Here is a 17,607-nt window from a genome sequence, read left to right as displayed (position 1 = left end):
ACGGTCAAAGCTTCGCGAGTAAATAGTGCACGAAAATATAGCGAAAATAAACGGAACCAGGTCCATGGTCAAGACAAAAATTCGATGAAAGTCAACGGTCAAAATCGAAAATCGATCTTGACCAGTTTTGACCGCGGTCGCAGACTGATCGTGGTACAGTGCTTATTGGAGTGACACCCACTTGCCTAGTACAGCGCGCCGCTTATAATCTCCAATCGATAAGCGGCTGCGAGGAAAGGGTCGGGCCACGCTAGACTAGCAGCGCCCGGCCCTTCGCTAAAAAGCGGCAGACTACCTACTCATGTACTGCTTCCGTCATTGTAATGACGTAACACAGTACCATTGGTAGAGTAGTATCCGACTATCGTACGCGGTACAAACGTTAGCTTAGTGATGCTCTACATCGACTGGCTGTTGTTATCAGCTGAAGTTTCAACACTAGCTACAGGTACGTACGCTAATTACGTATTGTATAGGTCTATAGCTGTTAGCAATATTCTTATCACTAGCTTTATTGAACAGCTCAAATATAGCTACGTACCTCATTTTTTTTTTCTTTTTGCTACAAGCAACCTTATTGATGGTCTCGCTTATCAGACGTATCTACAGAGCCCCCCCTTTTTTTATTTTCCGACCCAATGAATGAAGGGGATGTGGACCGGTACGCGAGACCGCAGCACATCGTCAGAAAGATTTCCCTTTTCAGTAAAAAAAATATACATGTTAATTACAGTCATGTGACTCTGAGTCATATAGCTACTCACGACATGTGACAATCACGTCACGTATAGCCGTCCTATTGACATGTGACATCCTAATAGCTTAGGAGGAAATTTCCGAAGAATTGAAGTTGTTTTCCCACCAATGCAATGTGTGGCCACACTAGCCATATACTTACATGGTGATTGGATTGTAGGTCTTCACTCTTTAGGAGCTATTTCCTACAGTGTACTAGGCAGGCCTACTTTAAAGTTTGTTCAGTAGTTACTGATTGTAACAAACGTGTTGAGAATGTTCTGAATAATATCTCATGATAAAGCACATGCAATATTGTACAAGATCATGTGGTTATCGAATTGCATTACAGTGCTCGAAATAACGTTCGACAACCGGACATTATCTGGACATTATCCGGACAATACACGGAATGTCTGAATAAGTTTCTATTTATCCAGACAAATTGTCCAGACAAAGGAGATTCAGTGAAGATACTGCTAACAATGGCTGCGGAGGCACTAAGAACCGTGTGGTAGTGGAGAAAACGGTGGAGAAGTTTCTGTTTGAAACGATAAAAGTCTTCAGACGATACGATGGTTGTGGTTTGAAACAACGTCTGGTGATCGGGAGCACGTGACCCGCATGCAGGCTAAAATGTGAACTCTAATGGTAAGCTCTGCTCGATGCGACAGTATAGGCCAGCCTTTATTGAAGGCACGACCAATATTCACGCTTTGACCTGATATACAATTATGCGAGGATATATGCACAAGCAAGCAGTGGCATCATAGAGGCCAAGGAGTCAGCCAGTAACTTGATGGAATATGTACCAATTGCAAGGGCAATGGCTCAAGCCAACCTTAGTGAGGCTGCCAGGTTGAAGAATAAAAGAAAAATGGATATTATTTACACAATCACTAAAAAAAACCTTAACCAAGATGGGAGTTATTTGTGAGCTTGACATTACTGACGGAATTAGCTATAGCTATGACTGTTTATGACCATATCACTCACTGTAATTATCAGTGTAATAATACTTTCAATAATTGTAACATTAATTTTATAAGTAAGATACAAATACAATAACAAACTGATCAATTCTTGTTTCCTGTCAATAATAATAATCATACATAAAGTTTGTAAGTGATTCACAGATTAAACTTACCCTTTCAAAATGCTTCCAGATGTGATCTCAGATGTCGTAATTCTAAAAAATTTCCTGGGGAAGCATCCCCCCAGACCCCCCCCCCCCCCCCCCCCCCAGAATGAGCATGCTTCACATGTTAAAGTACATTTTGAAAGTGACTGGACAACCACAATTAATGACAGGTCATTGGTGACTTTGTCCAGACATTTTGACAGCGGATTATTTTGACACTATTTCAAGCACTGTTATATCACCATCCTTACAAAAAGGAGCGTGTTATGGGGTACACAGAATCAAAATTCCTTCCGCAGTGCTCTGATCAAATTTAAGTGAAACTGTACACTCAATGTGTGCTGTGTAGCTATACATTACAGTTATGTGGATTAGTCGGCATATCAAACTGGCGCCCTGATAGTTCGTCGGGAATGTCTTAAGGTTGGATCTGATGCAACTGCTAGAACTGACTCACAGTCATCGCAATTTTCTCTGACTGGTTCACTTGGATTACTGTCATATGATTGATCGTCGAGGAAATCATCGACACTTGTGTTAATACTTGTACCACCTGTTACCTTTCTTAGATCCTTTCTATTTCCACAATACTATTTCCTACGAGGGCCTATTTGGTTTAAACTGGTAACTTTAGCTGGCTTCCATTTGCCATCTTTTGCCTGGTTATCATCAGTATTGAGTCTGCAACATCAATGGGTTTGTATGTTGGTCATGATACATGCAGTTTTTGTTGTCTTTGATGTTGTTAAAGTTCCTTCTGTACTGTTTGGGTTGACTTTTCCAGCTATAGCAAAGTGCTTGAAGTGGGTATGAGAGTCTTTGTACATCTGATCTACCCATAAGGTGCTGGACTAGTAAGCCAAGGGTATCTGACCATGGAGTATTACGATACTCTCACAATTAATGCTAGATATGGGTAATTTCCATCATGTGTTACCTTTTTAATTAGCCTTTTGACAGTTTGTACAGCTTTCTCAACCATACCATTTGACTCCATTTGACTGTGGGTGGTACAGGTTGGAGGTGTCCATCTGCATGATAGTGCTTGATAAACTGTTAAAACTCATGGTTAGAAAAATGGGGGCCATTAATTGTCATATATCAAAACATCAGGTATTCCATAGTGGGAAAACTGAGACTTGCAATGAGTAATCACTTGTTTGGCTGTGGTATGTGTAAGCAGGTCTAATTCAACAAATCCTGAGTAATAATCTGCTATCACCAGATATTGCTTTCTTGTAGTTCGAAAATGTAAATTCCAACTTTAGACCACGGAACAGAATGTGGGATCAGGGGTTCCTTCTGATTTGATTTTCCTTTGATACATGTTACAGGTACTACAAGCTGAGACAGTATATTGGATTGGTGATGACTTTCCTTGCCAATATAAAACGTCTCTTGCTCGCCTTTTACCCTTCTCTATGCCCAAATGGAACTATGAATCAACACCAACATTTCGGACTACAAGGCAATAGGGATTATAATCTTTTCACCTTTGAAAAGGATTCCATCACTGAATGATATCTGTTCTTGGAAAGACTAACTAATATCAAGGGTTCATAGCATATATTATGAACTCTTGCTAATATGGTATACAATGAGTTGACACTTTTGTCTTGGCCAGCTGTCCATAGTTAGCTGCATTAATTGCTGTAAAGCTGAGTCAGCTTGAGTTGTTGATTGAAGTTGCTCTAGTTTGGAGCGCTGATAATACGTTTACTTCAAAATCAAATGACTTGGAGCTATGCTCTTGGTAGGGTGTCAGCAATCACTATATTTTCCAGGGTGGTATACAAGCTTGTTTGAATACTTTCGTATAGACATTATCATCTTTTGGAGTCTAGCTGGTGCATATAATGATAAAGCTTCTTGGGTATGGCTTCCAAAGTTCTCTGGTCAGTTTCCACTTCAATGGCAAGCATGCCAAAAATGTATTCATGGAACCAAATGTCATTGCAAGTTCAATTTGGGCATAGTGTGCTGGTATGTGGTGAGTGCTCTGGATGCATAGGCAATGGGGGTGATTGTCCTGTAGGAGGACTTCTTCTAATCCTTTAGAATCAGCATCAACTGGTAATTTGGTAGACTTACTAGAGTTGAAGTACTTGAGTACATGAGCTTTTTTGATCAGTTCCTTCAAAGATGTAAAACTATTTGCCTGTTCAGCTTGCCAATGCCATTCCATGTTCTTTTCTAGTAAGGTTCAAAGCAGTGAAGCTATGTGAGATAAATTGGGTATAAATTTACCTAAATACGTTAGCATACCTAGAAATCTCTGATGTTTGTTGGGAAGGACATGATAACAATTGCCTCCATCTGGTTCAGGCCATATTTGCTGAGTATGTTTCCAATGTAAGTAATAGCATCTTTCTTGAGTTGGCACTTGTTCTTATTGAGCCTAGCTGATGTGCTCTTTCTAATTAAAACTTGCATTAAGCAGGTGTCATGTTGTTCCTCATTTTCACCCATATCAGCAGGTCATCAACAACAACTTCGACTCCTACATCACGAAACATCTCTGACCTAATTTTTGGAATATATCAAGATGAGAGTCCAAATGAAGGCATTTAAACATGTAGTGCCCAAAAGTGCAGAGCTTGGCACTTGGTGTGTCTAACTTGACTTTCCAGAAGCATTCAGTACTGAGAACACCTTGGCATTTGGCATTCTTGTTACAATATCATCAACTGTATTTATTGGGTGGTAATCACATTTAACTGCGTTATTTAAATCACATGGATCAAGCTCTTCCATTATATTATCAAGTTCCTGTTGATTCTTTGGCTTCAGATAGACAGGGATTTTTCTTGGTGGGTGTACATCTGATTGGGAACTTTCGTAAATTTTGATGTGGTATGAAGCATCTGCTATGCATCCTAATCCTTCAAAGACATCACTCTATGTGTCCAGAATACTAGCGGTTTGGTTGTTGATAGCGTCCAACCCATTCATCAGTTTTACAAAAGTCTCCAAACCTACAATGTTGGGAAAGTTGTACAGTTTGGGGCACAGTGCTACCATGAAAGAACACTAAAATTAGTGAAGACACATGCACATAGACCTACCTTTGCAATTGTCCTTCTTTACGTTCCGTTTCTTTCTCCACTAGGAATTGATTCACAGAAACATGCAGCATAGCTTCAGTACTTAATTATTGTCTGTAGTGTGACTGGATTGATTACAGATCTAGAGGTGCTTCTCATACTGTTCTGCTGTATAACAGGTGAAACATAGCTGAAACCGAAGGAAAATGGCTGGCCACTTTACAATTCAGTAACTAATAGAGGGCACGTTAAGTTATATGACATAATTTCCCAAAGTGACTGAATTAATTGGAAAGATACTTTTCATGCTATTCTACATTATTTTGTAATACTGTATAACAAGTGGGAACTGAAGTGAATCATGTTTCAGTAATTTATATATAGCCAGAGCACAAGTTTAGTTGCATTATTAATTTCTATAATGTGTTTGACACCATTCTTTCCTTTGATGAAATATGTGATAATTCACCAGTGAGTATATGGATCATAAAAGTAATGAAACAAGGCTGGAGGTCATCCACACCTGCAGCTATACTATTCTGTGAACGGTATATTATAAGTAGACATTTCATCCCTACTTCAGTCATGGCTAGCCATGTGCTATTGACGACCTCTCTTGTTTCATCGCTTTTTATTTCTGATTGCCAGTTTTTCCTTATACATAGCCTAAAAGAACAGGGGTGTACGTACCATAATGAAATTTAATCTTTTGCTCAATTTTCACTGGATAGCTATATACATGTTTAGTGACTTTGCTACACCTCAATGGTTTTCTAATACATATAATTTTTATAACTGTGAACCTTACTAGATTTGTCTCTATGAATGACTGTATTGCTGTGCATTTATACAGTATAGGTGATGGAAACTGAAGTTGTATTGATATTAATTTGTTTTATGGCAACCAGCCAGTTTATTTCATATGTTGATGGTACAGTAATCACATGCTCAATCAATAATGAAGGTGTGACCATTGGTGAATGTTGTATAAATGGAACATGTCCTTGTGATTCTCTCTACTATGCTTATCTACACCTGGCAAATAGTTCTATTGCAAACATCACATCAGAATCAGTTACACTAAACACTACCTCTCCAATAGGATCAGGAATCCTTCACAACATCACAATAATTGGTAATGGTGCTACTGTCATGTTTAACAATAGTAATGTAAACCAATGTCAACAAGAGTAATTGTTTTATCAACTAATGGAGCAAAATGCTATAATATCAAGACTCACAATACTCATGGTAGTGAGGCGCACGGCCAAGAAACTACAAAGCGCATGCCTCAATTAAAACACACGCAGCTGCTACTACAGTTGGCATTCCATCTAGCCTGGGAGAAACTCCACCTCCTACTCCACTCTGGGTCACATACCTGGATTTAAGAGTAGCAATATTAAGTTATATACAAAGTTATACCAATATAAAGTTTACACAAGCAATATGTTGTGTATGCATGTATAGTTTACTGGTTTACTGTGTGTATACTGTGCTCGTGTACAATGTGTGTGTGTGCTCGTGTGTGCTCGTGTTTGTGTGTATGTGTGTAAGGGAGCAAAAAAGAACATGTGCACATGCGTACCAGTTTGATCTTCCTTTACAAAAACTGTGGTCCGTTTACCAACAACCTGTGCTGCAAGTGGCAAACCACTAGTAGTCCATGCCTTCCCCAATAAAACCAATGTCTCATTTTCACTGGACCTGCCAAGAAAAAGAACACTTTCAATCTGAAGAGAAAAGATCTTGGTAACAAGTTTGGCATGCACTATTGCACATTTACCATGCACAGACTGTCAAATATGAGAGGTTCCAAAATCTCATTGCACATAAATGTACCTGGAAAACAGGACTGACACCTTCATATCAGAGTAGTGTCATAATCTAGACATTGGTGGTTAGTACCAGTACTAGTAATTGATCTGTAAAATAAAATGATCTGGCCATGTGAAACTATTGGAACACCAAACATCTTACATACAGTAACACAATCCCAACTCTAAAACACAAATCCAGTCATTTAAACCATTGCCGGTCAGCACACAGCAAATATTCACTTGTGTTTATTTTCTACCTGCAGTCAAAGTTCCTGGGACTTCCAATGACACAGCTATCCAACTCCACACTAGTTGCTCTATATAAATTCAGTCATTTAGAACAATGCCAATCAATATGCAGGCAGTCAAGACTCACGACTATAGCAACATAATACAGACTTCTACAATATGTTTCCATCAGCAACAATGAGACCTTGATAAATAACAATGCAGGATAACCTCGTGCACTGAAGATTTCATAGTATAAACATGAAACTGGAACTAAAAATATGCAATACAATTTCTTCCAGATACACTGGGCAAGGTGAATTTTAACACCTGGCAAAATTTGACCATAATCTTAGGAAACTTACTACGTACAACAGTGTAAAGGAATAACTATCTCCTCTCTTACACTAATACAACTATCAATGTTATGCCACACCTACCCCAGGTCGGGCAGTGGGCGGTCACCCTAACTCATCCCCAATGTAGGGGCATTTGCAACACGAATAAACTATGTTGTTAGCATGTATCAGTGATTCCCAAGGATAATAGTAGGGGATTTGTAACTCGAAGTTGTCCCCAAGGGTGGGGAATGTGTTGTCTGGCTTTTGACAATCCCCAATAAATCCCCACCTCTGGGGTAGGTGGAGCATGACATTGATAGGTGTATAACATGTGCACCTAATGGCTAACTCTATTAAATTCACTAATGTTCAGTCAAGAGAAGGGCTACAACGTCTTATTTATACACACATACAAAAACTTACAGTTACACCCTTTCGCAAAGTAGGTAAAGGTGATGCGTCATTTCCGTATTTGGTCATACCACTTCATACATGTGCCATACCAGTAGAAATTAGACGCGCGTCAACCAGTGCAGCAGGGTCAGGGGTAGCCAAGCATGGCCAGGCAAAAGCAGGCATCAACTTTTGTCCAAATTTAGGGAAAGGCCCTTGGAAAGTCCTTTTCACACCTCCAGTAGCACACGTGAACACTTGTAAATGTACATGGGTACTTGACCATGTGTCCTTTATCTGAAGGCACTGGTAGGAGTACACAATTAATGTATTGGAGTGCCATACCCTTGTGGAATCCACTGCTCCCTATAATTATAGGAGGGGTCACCCAGAGAAATTAAGGGGTCCAGTTAAAGTGGGGCCCCTGGATAGCTGTAATAAGTATCCTGTGAGGCATATGCATAGCTGATAGCTATACCCACCAGCAGATCCCCATAGTTGTCATGCTCTACATGTGAACAGCACACTAATGTGGATGCATACTCATATCCTCAGGTCCCCACCATCACAAAATGTCTGCACTACATGCACCCGTCCTCCCTTCTAAAACTTGAAATACAAGTTGGTTCCTCTGCATGCCGCTGTATAGTCAAACACACCATGCAGTAGCCTACAGTCTACCAACATTATACCAAAATCATACTCCTCAATGATAAATCATGCACATTAACATAACAATAGTATAGTGATACAGTATACATAATTGATTTCACATTACAACAAGTATTATGAATTATGATATCAATGATAATCATTCACTCCCCAGTAGCTACCTCTGCAGGAGCACTGCAAGAATTTTTTAACAACAATAAGTAAGGAAATTATCAGCTTACCTACAAGAGCATTTCAAGAGAGCTAGGTGATAATAACCTGTTTACATCAAATACAACCAATACATGGTGTATATGTGTGAAAATGTATAGTACGTATTGTGTTTGCAAATTTTGTGTGTGTCTTGTGCTTGTATATTATGTGTCTATGTAATGAAATGATATTAGTATAATCTGGTGTACCACGTTTGTGATCTCTTTAATAGACCCTCAGCAAAGCATGTTGTGCTGTGAATAACAAACCAAGTTGCTAAGTCCTCCTACGGTCACTATAGCAGCAGTCGTAGCAGGTTTTATTCATGGATTGATATACTCTAATTGAACAGTCAGGCAATAAACTACTCTAATAGAAACTTCATCTAGTAATATAGCAGAAAATATTAATTTCTGTCTGAATACACTCCCAGATTCAATCTCAAAATTACTATGTCAATTTTTTTCTCAGATGGGGCATCCCCCAGACAACCTAGAAAAGCATGGCTTGCAAGTAAGTGTTTTGCACATATCTTCAGTAGTAACCTGACTTTTGTCATTACTTGGCCTGACCACTGACCAGTAAATTGTAGCCCTGATTCTAATAACAATTCACAGCTACTAGGAATGTATGATATATGTTTAGCACTTATCAGTAGATTTGTGTTTGGTCACTACACCCTACAATGCAGAATTCATCATACACCCCCATGGCTTGATCTGTAAATTATATAACTGAATAAACATTTGTGATATCCCCCAAAAATACATTTTCTGTAAAAAAAAGGTGCGTCCAAGAAACTAAAAGTACCTGTAACCCCATGTAAAAACAACTCAGCTGTAGAAAAAAGACTCCATGAAATTAACTGGTAACTGAAAGAGCTGATATCTGGAGTGGCCAAGAATCAAGTTTACTACAACTAACTATGATTATCAAAGTTTTACCAAATCCATGCAAGAATACCTTGGCTGTAAAACAGGTAAATAAAAGTTACTGGCAACCAAAACAGCTGATATCTGAAGTGGCAAAGAATAAAATTTATGTTGATACAACTAACTACAATTATTAATGGATTTGTAACATTGAATCTTAACCATTCAACTGTGTCCTATACATTCATCCCTGCTACATCGTAAATTAACTCTTTGTAACTCTAATTGGCTGATAATTTGGCTGCCTTTTTTCTCTAAAATGACTATTGAAAAAAGGTGACCAAATTATCAGCCAATTAGAGTTACAATGAATTAATTTAGGATGTAGAAAGGGGTGAATGTATAGAACACAGTTGAATGGTTAAGATTCAATGTTACAAATCCATTAATAATTGTAGTTAGTTGTATCAACATAAATTTTATTCTTTGCCACTTCAGATATCAGCTGTTTTGGTTGCCAGTAGCTTTTATTTACCTGTTTTACAGCCAAGGTATTCTTGCATGGATTTGGTAAAACTTTGATAATCATAGTTAGTTGTAGTAAACTTGATTCTTGGCCACTCCAGATATCAGCTCTTTCAGTTACCAGTTAATTTCATGTAGTCTTTCTACAGCTGAGTTGTTTTTACATGGGGTTACAAGTACTTGTAGTTTCTTGGACACACCTTTTTTTACAGCAAAGGTGTTTTGGGGGGAATTAGTACTTACAGCATGTGTTATAATTCCACTACAGAAAACATGCAATTCCAAATAAGCCAGGCAAAGTAGATTGCTTGTTTCTCATCAGCCTCCTGCTTCTACCAAAGCACTGCCACCTCAACTTTCATTTGTTACAATCTAGTATATCATGCCCCCTATTTTGCACGTGATCTTAATGCATGTGATGTACCTTGTGTTAACGATGGCTAGGCACCAGCCTATTATGCTGGCATAATTTTGAGCATAATAGGTGCCCGAAAGCATCAAACATAATGCTAGCATAATAGGCAGAATAATTATGTCATACTGTATAAGCAAAAATGCATACAGTGGATCCTCACTAATCCGAACAGCTCTGTTCTCAAGTTGACAAAAGTTTGTTCAGATTAGTGAATTTGTTTGAATTAGTGAACCCATTGATTATATACAGAACCTAATTCAATTACTCTAATAGAACATACATTTGTTTGAAAATACTCTAATAAAACAGTCATTTGTACTGTTCGGATTATCGAGCGTTCGGATTACTGGAGTTCGGATTAGTGAGGATCCACTGTACCACTGAAAAAGGTGGACAGAATAGTTGTTGCCGCAGTAAAGCCTAGTTATTTGACACGACTATTATTATAGTTTACAATGCAGCCAAATTCTTAATGCACAATGAGCATTTACTTTTACATTTAACCAGCTATTCATAAGCCAAAGTTTATCATTATCCATTAGAAAGTGACAAAACATGGGAACTGCAGAAAAAATTGAGCATAATTATGAGTATAATAGGCAAAAATTTTGAGCACTGCAGCATAGCATAATAGGAAAAATTAAAAGCATAATAGGCTGGTGCCTAACGATGGCATTTGTTTGTCTCACTGCTACTGTGGATGGGAATCAGCTGTGTAAAAATATTCATATGGTTGTATATCATGACATGATTCTTGTGATAAATGGTATAAAAACAAATTTTTAAAATATTTGATTAACAGGATATCATAATGAATATTGAACACCTGCTCACATCAAAATTGAGGAAGTGACTGATGAGAAACAAGGAATCTACTTTGCCTGGCCTAACCTGCATTATAGGATAGAACATTATTATTTTTGGTATGCATGATAAGAGAGAAATGATTGTAGTCACACCATGCTACTCATGATGTTTATGTCAATTATGATGTTGACAGTACTCTAAATAATAGCTTCAATTCTTTCTTTGATATAGATATAAAAGAACTGAATGCAACGCTGTTATTCAACTTGTCTTCATTTGCTATTGGATTTGTATATAGTAAGAACCCACAAAAATGTGGATGCTACAATGATGACAATGATGATGATAATGACGACAACAATGATGATGATAACAGCAGTGACAATGACGATGGTGATGATGATGATGATGTTATGCAGTGTTATGGAGATATTGCTGATATCAGACAAGGATACTGGTTTGGTAATGTCTCAGGGACATGCACAGTCTCATTATGTCCCATCTTCTATTGCGATCTTAGTTATCATAATATAGAGACAGTAAATGGGTATTACAACTTTCCAAGGCAAACAGATGATCAGTGTAGACCACACAGGACTGGAGTAGCTTGTGGTGGCTGTAGTCCAGGATATACTCTAGCACGTAATGCTCCTGACTGTGTTGATAGGAAGAAGTGTTCTGGGATGTTATCATTGGTGATTGTGTTGACAATTCTGTATTGGATTATAATAGTAGTAGGTGTGTGTATAATGCATTCCAAATTCCAGATATCCCTGGGACATTTGTATGGGATAATTTACTTTTACAGTACAGTGGATGTTTTCTTAGGAAATGACTTGTACACTTCTGATGTAGTGTTTCAGCTGGTTGCAGTGATATCAAGTTTAGCCAAACTGACTCCTCAGTTCATTGGAAAGTTGTGTTCTGTTGAAGGATTAAGTGGAATTGATCAACAGTTTATCAACTACATCCACGTGTTAGCTGTCTCACTCATACTCTTCATTATAACCAAGGTAGTCAAATATTCAAGGATGGCATACTTTGGAAAACATTATATTGTACGAACTGTTTGTGTTTTGCTCTTGTTAGCGTATACATCACTAACATCAACCTCCCTTCAGTTATTGAAACCACTGACATTTAACAATGTTAATGACACATTCACTTTTTCTTCACCAGATGCAAAATATTTCAGTGGTAGACATGTGGTCTATGGAATTGTAGCAATTTTATGCGTAATAATTTTTGTGATGGGACTTCCATGCTTGCTTTTACTTGAGCCATTTCTACGAAGAAAAATCAATTTGATTAAAATCAAACCATTGCTGGATCAATTTCAAGGGAGCTACAAAGACAGATATCATTGGTTTGCTGCTTATTACTTTATATGTCGATTGGCAATCTTCATTATTTCATATACTGTTGGCGACTATCAAAGCAGAGTTTATTTTCTACAAACAGCTTGCGTGATCATAGTTGTAATTCATATATGGGTCCAACCATATGCCAATGAACTTGTGAATGCATAATGCATTAGATGCTACAATTCTACTAAACATGGTATTGGTTGTTAATTTGAATACTTATGAATTTTCAGACTCTACAACTACAATAATTTGTGTATTTCTGGTTGTCACCCCTATTTGCTTACTTTGTGCAGTCCTAGCTAAGAAGCCATTAACCACTTGGATACGTATGAAGTTGAAGAGACATCATGATTTAGATGATGCTACCCACTTACTTGTGAAGTATGTATTGGAATTACGTAGATGGGATGTATGCATCTATAACTAAGAATAACATATTCTCATGATAACAAATCGAGTATAGGCAAGATTATGAAGCCCATGACAAAATCAATTTTGTTCCGCATATGTAAAGATTCGCACTGATTAGATGCAACATAATGTTTGCTTTTTCAAGTGTAAAAATGTATATAGTAAAACTATTTATAGTCACAAAGTTATGCATATTGTAACAAAGATCAAATTTGCTATAATACTTCATTATTTCAAAATATTCAGCAACATTTGTTTGCTTTGTATATATACTTTGACTTGGGATTTCATATATTATTAATTTTGCATTGGAAATCACCTACCTTTCGATCTTTGAAAGATTACTGAAATTTCATAAAGTGTAGTTGGTAGGCTGTAAAGCACACAATTGTACTTAATGGAAAATAAAGGCACACCTTTCCATTGACTTTGTTCTCACCCATGCATAGCTTTATATAATTCAACCTTCTTTATGCCATATACAGGAATGATGGTCGCACTAATAGAAGAAGGACACATCCAGGATATCATCATTTTCAAGAGACTTTGTTAGCATATTATGAAGAGATTTGATCAAAGCATTATGTGTGCATAATATAATCTGATTGTTTGTGCGTGTATTTGATTTATCATCATATGCAGTGTATATAGTGCTCAATGGCATGGAATACAAAAGTTTAGATTTCCTACACTGTAAAAACTGAAGTGTCCAATTGCAGGACACCAAAATGTCCTGCCACTGGTTACAATGGTGTCTGTATTGGGACATTTTGGTGTCCTGCAATTGGACACTTCAGTTTTTACTGTGTATATACCCAGCAAATATTGACCATACTAATCACCATTCATGATGGTTTGGTGGTATTATGTAGTGTGTCTGTTGCGTACATAATCTTTCAGAGTAATAATTATATACTCCACAGGGATGTTAAATTCTCCCAGCTATGAAACCTTCTCTTTAGTGCACATATAGCTAACAGTTACAACAAACTATCCATATATGTATATGTGCAACAATGTTAGGAAAAACTCAACAAAAATTTGTGAGGTGTTCACATGCAAGTATTTTATTTAGCAGGTGGAAATTTACAAAACCAGTCACCAATTTCCTGGAGCAGTCCATGAATGCAGGAAAGAATATAATATATGAGTTATTTATTGCTATATAATGCAAATTTAATACCCTATCAAGACACACGATAGTGTGTCGTGCGGCCCAAGAAGCCGGCGCGCCACGCCGTTAGTATATTAACAGGAAGAAAGAAAACGCAATTTTCACACCTATGTAGCTCTGTGATCCCTTATCCGATTGGAACCAAATTTTATAGAGACGTGCCACCCAGTTAGGGGAGTCTACATACCAAATGTGAAGACAATCGCTCCAGCCATTTCCGAGATACGAGCGAACAAAATTTCGTTTTAATTTCTTCGTTTTTCTTCTTCTTCATTTCGCACACCTCGCAAAATTCGCCATAAAACACGAATGTGTGCTCGGATTGGGCTGAAATTTGGCACTCTTAAAGGGCTCATTAAGGCGGATCTCCGTACCTACTTTGGTAGGAATCCGATGAACATTCACGGAGTTATGACCGATTATTTGCGTAAAATAAGGTTGAAGGTCTGTCACGCCTACAGGGTAAACCCCTTGGAGGAATCAGTTGAAAATTGATATGTAGATGGAGCAACCATCGTAGGAGTGCCTTTTTGTGGTTTGAAAGGAATCGGGATAAAGACCATGGAGATATGACACAAAACCCAACCTGTGTCAAAATTACGCGATCGATTGTTATGAATAAAAAACTAATAGTTTTCGTGTCTACCAGGCAAACCGCTTAGACCAACGAGCTGAAAATCAGTATGTAGCTGAAATAATCATCATAGAAAGTCCTTGCAGTAGTACAGAAGAATCGGATCACAAATCACTGAGTTAAGATTCGAAAGGCAACTACGTGCAGCAAATGCGAGATCGAGATACTCTAATAGAACAGTCACCCTAATATAGCATTCAGCTGCATTTATAATTTACTCAGTAATATTACATTGCAAGTTATTCTGTCGAGAATTCAGCTACAAACAAGTCACCCTGTAGTCAGATCAGCTAGAAGAAGATACCTTATAGATGGTTCAGCTACAAAGAAGCCATCATGTAGAGAGTTCAGCTCAAATAAATCACCCTGTAGAGAATTCATCTACAAACAAATTACCCTGTAGAGAGATTGGCTAGAAGGAGTTACCTTGTAGAGAGTTCAGTTACAAAGAAACAATCATGCAAAGAGTTTAGCTGCAAACAAATCACCCAGTAGAAAGTTCCGCTATGAACAGATCACACTGTAGAGAGTTCAGTTAGAAACAAGTCATCTTGTAGATAGATCAGCTAGAAGAAGTCACTTTGTAGAGAGTTCAGCTACAATGAAACCACCATGTAAGAGAGTTCAGCTGCAAACAAATCACCTGTAGAGAGTTCAGCTAGGAACAAGTCACCCTGTACAGAGATCAGCTAGAAACAAGTCATCCTGTAGAGAGTTCAGCTAGAAGAAATTACATTGTAGAAAGTTCAGCTACAAAGAAACTACCATGTAGAGAGTTCAGCTGCAAACAAATCGCCCAGTAGAGAATTCAGCTACAAAAAAATTACCAAGATCAGCTAGAAGAAGTTACCTTGTAGAGAGTTCAGCTACAAACAAATCACCCTGTAGAGAGTTCAGCTAGAAACAAGTCACCCTGTAGAGAGATCTGCTAGAAACAAGCCACCTGTAGAGAGTTCAGCTAGAAGAAGTTACATTGTAGAGAGTTCAGCTACAAAGAAACTACCATGTAGAGAGTTCAGTTGCAAACAAATCGCCCTGTAGAGAATTTAGCTACACACAAATCACCCTGTAGAAAGATCAGCTAGAAGAAGTTACCTTGCAGAAAGTTCAGCTAGAAACAAGTCACCCTGTAGAGAGATAAGCTAGAAACAGGCCACCCGTAGAGAGTCCAGCTAGAAGAAGTTACATTGTAGAGCAACGTTGAAACCGGGTCACTACTGCTGACCCGGATGACCCACTGACCCGGATGTGACCCGGATGTGACCCGGATTGACCCGGATGTGACCCGAATTAATTAAAGCCTAGACGTGTTTCAGCTAGTCTCGAGCGAGCGAACGAGTCTACATCTTGAGCGTTCCATTCGTGTTGAGTAAATATTGCAACTTCAGCCTAGCTGTAGGTTGAAGACCAAAAAAAAAAAAAAAAAAAAGTCTTCACTTACTAACAATAGCTACCCCTCACCATAGATACCCTCAGTTTCGTGCTACATACTACACTTACTAACAAATGGGCGTGGCTGAGCGTCTGTTGGTAATGCGATAAGTGGGCGTGGCTCACGAAAGAGCTACGCGATAGCGTTTATAAGTTTCCACCTCGTCAAACGAACAATTTCGTTTCTCACGTGATCCAATCCGGGTCAGACCTGGATAAATTGTAAACTGGGTCAGACCCGGATGACCCGAGAAAATGTGACCCGGATGACCCGACCCGGTTTCAACGCTGTTGTAGAGAGTTCAGCTACAAAGAAACTACCATGTAGAGAGTTCAGCTACAAACAAATCTCCCTGTAGAGAATTCAGCTACAAACAAATCACCCTGTAGAAAGATCAGCTAGAAGAAGTTACCTTGTAGAGACTTCAGCTACAAATAAGTCACCCTGTAGCTACAAATAAGTCACCCTGTAGAGCGTTCAGCTAGAAACAAGTCACTATGTAGAGAGATCAGCTAGAAACAAGCCACTGTTAAAAACGAAGTATGAAATTCATCCAAAAAATGGTATGTTTTGGGTGTTACACTGAGCATACCAATATTCGGTATGTTGATCATACTTCTGGTATGCATTACATACTATAATGTATGGTATGTATTACATGCTATGTATACGGTATGTAGTGCATCCTGCAACCCAGTATGTAGCTCATTCCAAATCCATACGCATGATTTTCATTCCTCATTTTTATCATGCTATGCAAATTAACAAACAACATGTGTACATGAACAAATTCACATACGTAGTTTACCACTAAATGTGCACATACAAATATGCAAGTAGCTACATAAGTACGTTTATTTATTTTGTTATGTCCATGAGTATAAGGTGTGTTGCATATGGCATGTCCATCCATCCACTAGCTCATCATTCATCATGGTATTTGCTCATCTACAAAATATACATGTAATCCTAGATATGAATTAATGCATATACAGGATGCAAGTAACATTCAATTATACATGAATCTTAGCCCCACTCTAATAGAACACACACCCAGGGACAAAATACTCTAATTGAGCAGTCACCACAACTCCATGAACGCTTCCAGCACTGGAAACAAATTTGCATGGTATCCATTATGTGTGACCCGCTGAACAAAAACCCGACTTAGTTTGCATTTTTATCATCAAACTTCTTTTTATAACTTCTTTGTTATCCAGAGGGAAAAACCAGTCTTACTAGTGGAATGTGAATGTTTCAGCCTTATCTGATCAATAGTTGTAAAGTTATACCAATATCGATTGTTTTGCATTTCCTGCAGGAAATGCAAAACAATCAATTTGTACAATGACTATATATATATATATATATATATATATTTGGGGAAAAATTACAGGCACTCGT

At 38.0% G+C, this 17,607-nt stretch overlaps 1 protein-coding gene across 2 annotated transcripts; it reads left to right on the top strand.

Annotated features, from left to right (window-relative positions):
• Nucleotides 1-313: 313 nt before the first annotated feature.
• LOC136266066 (uncharacterized) lies at nucleotides 314-12,932 on the top strand. 2 transcript variants are annotated; one of them, XM_066061025.1, is made up of 3 exons: nucleotides 314-448; nucleotides 5,774-6,055; nucleotides 11,417-12,932. In XM_066061025.1, the coding sequence occupies exons 2-3, from the start codon at nucleotides 5,782-5,784 to the stop codon at nucleotides 12,712-12,714; spliced, it is 1,572 nt and encodes a 523-aa protein (XP_065917097.1). In that variant the 5' UTR covers nucleotides 314-448; nucleotides 5,774-5,781; the 3' UTR covers nucleotides 12,715-12,932. The 2 variants fall into 2 exon arrangements, with proteins under 2 accessions (XP_065917097.1, XP_065917098.1); XM_066061026.1 differs by lacking the exon at nucleotides 5,774-6,055 and having other exon boundaries at nucleotides 343-448.
• Nucleotides 12,933-17,607: the final 4,675 nt, after the last annotated feature.

Source organism: Dysidea avara, chromosome 9 (genome assembly GCF_963678975.1).
Source record: "Dysidea avara chromosome 9, odDysAvar1.4, whole genome shotgun sequence".
NCBI lineage: Eukaryota > Metazoa > Porifera > Demospongiae > Dictyoceratida > Dysideidae > Dysidea > Dysidea avara.
This window is presented reverse-complemented; position numbering and strand designations above follow the sequence as displayed.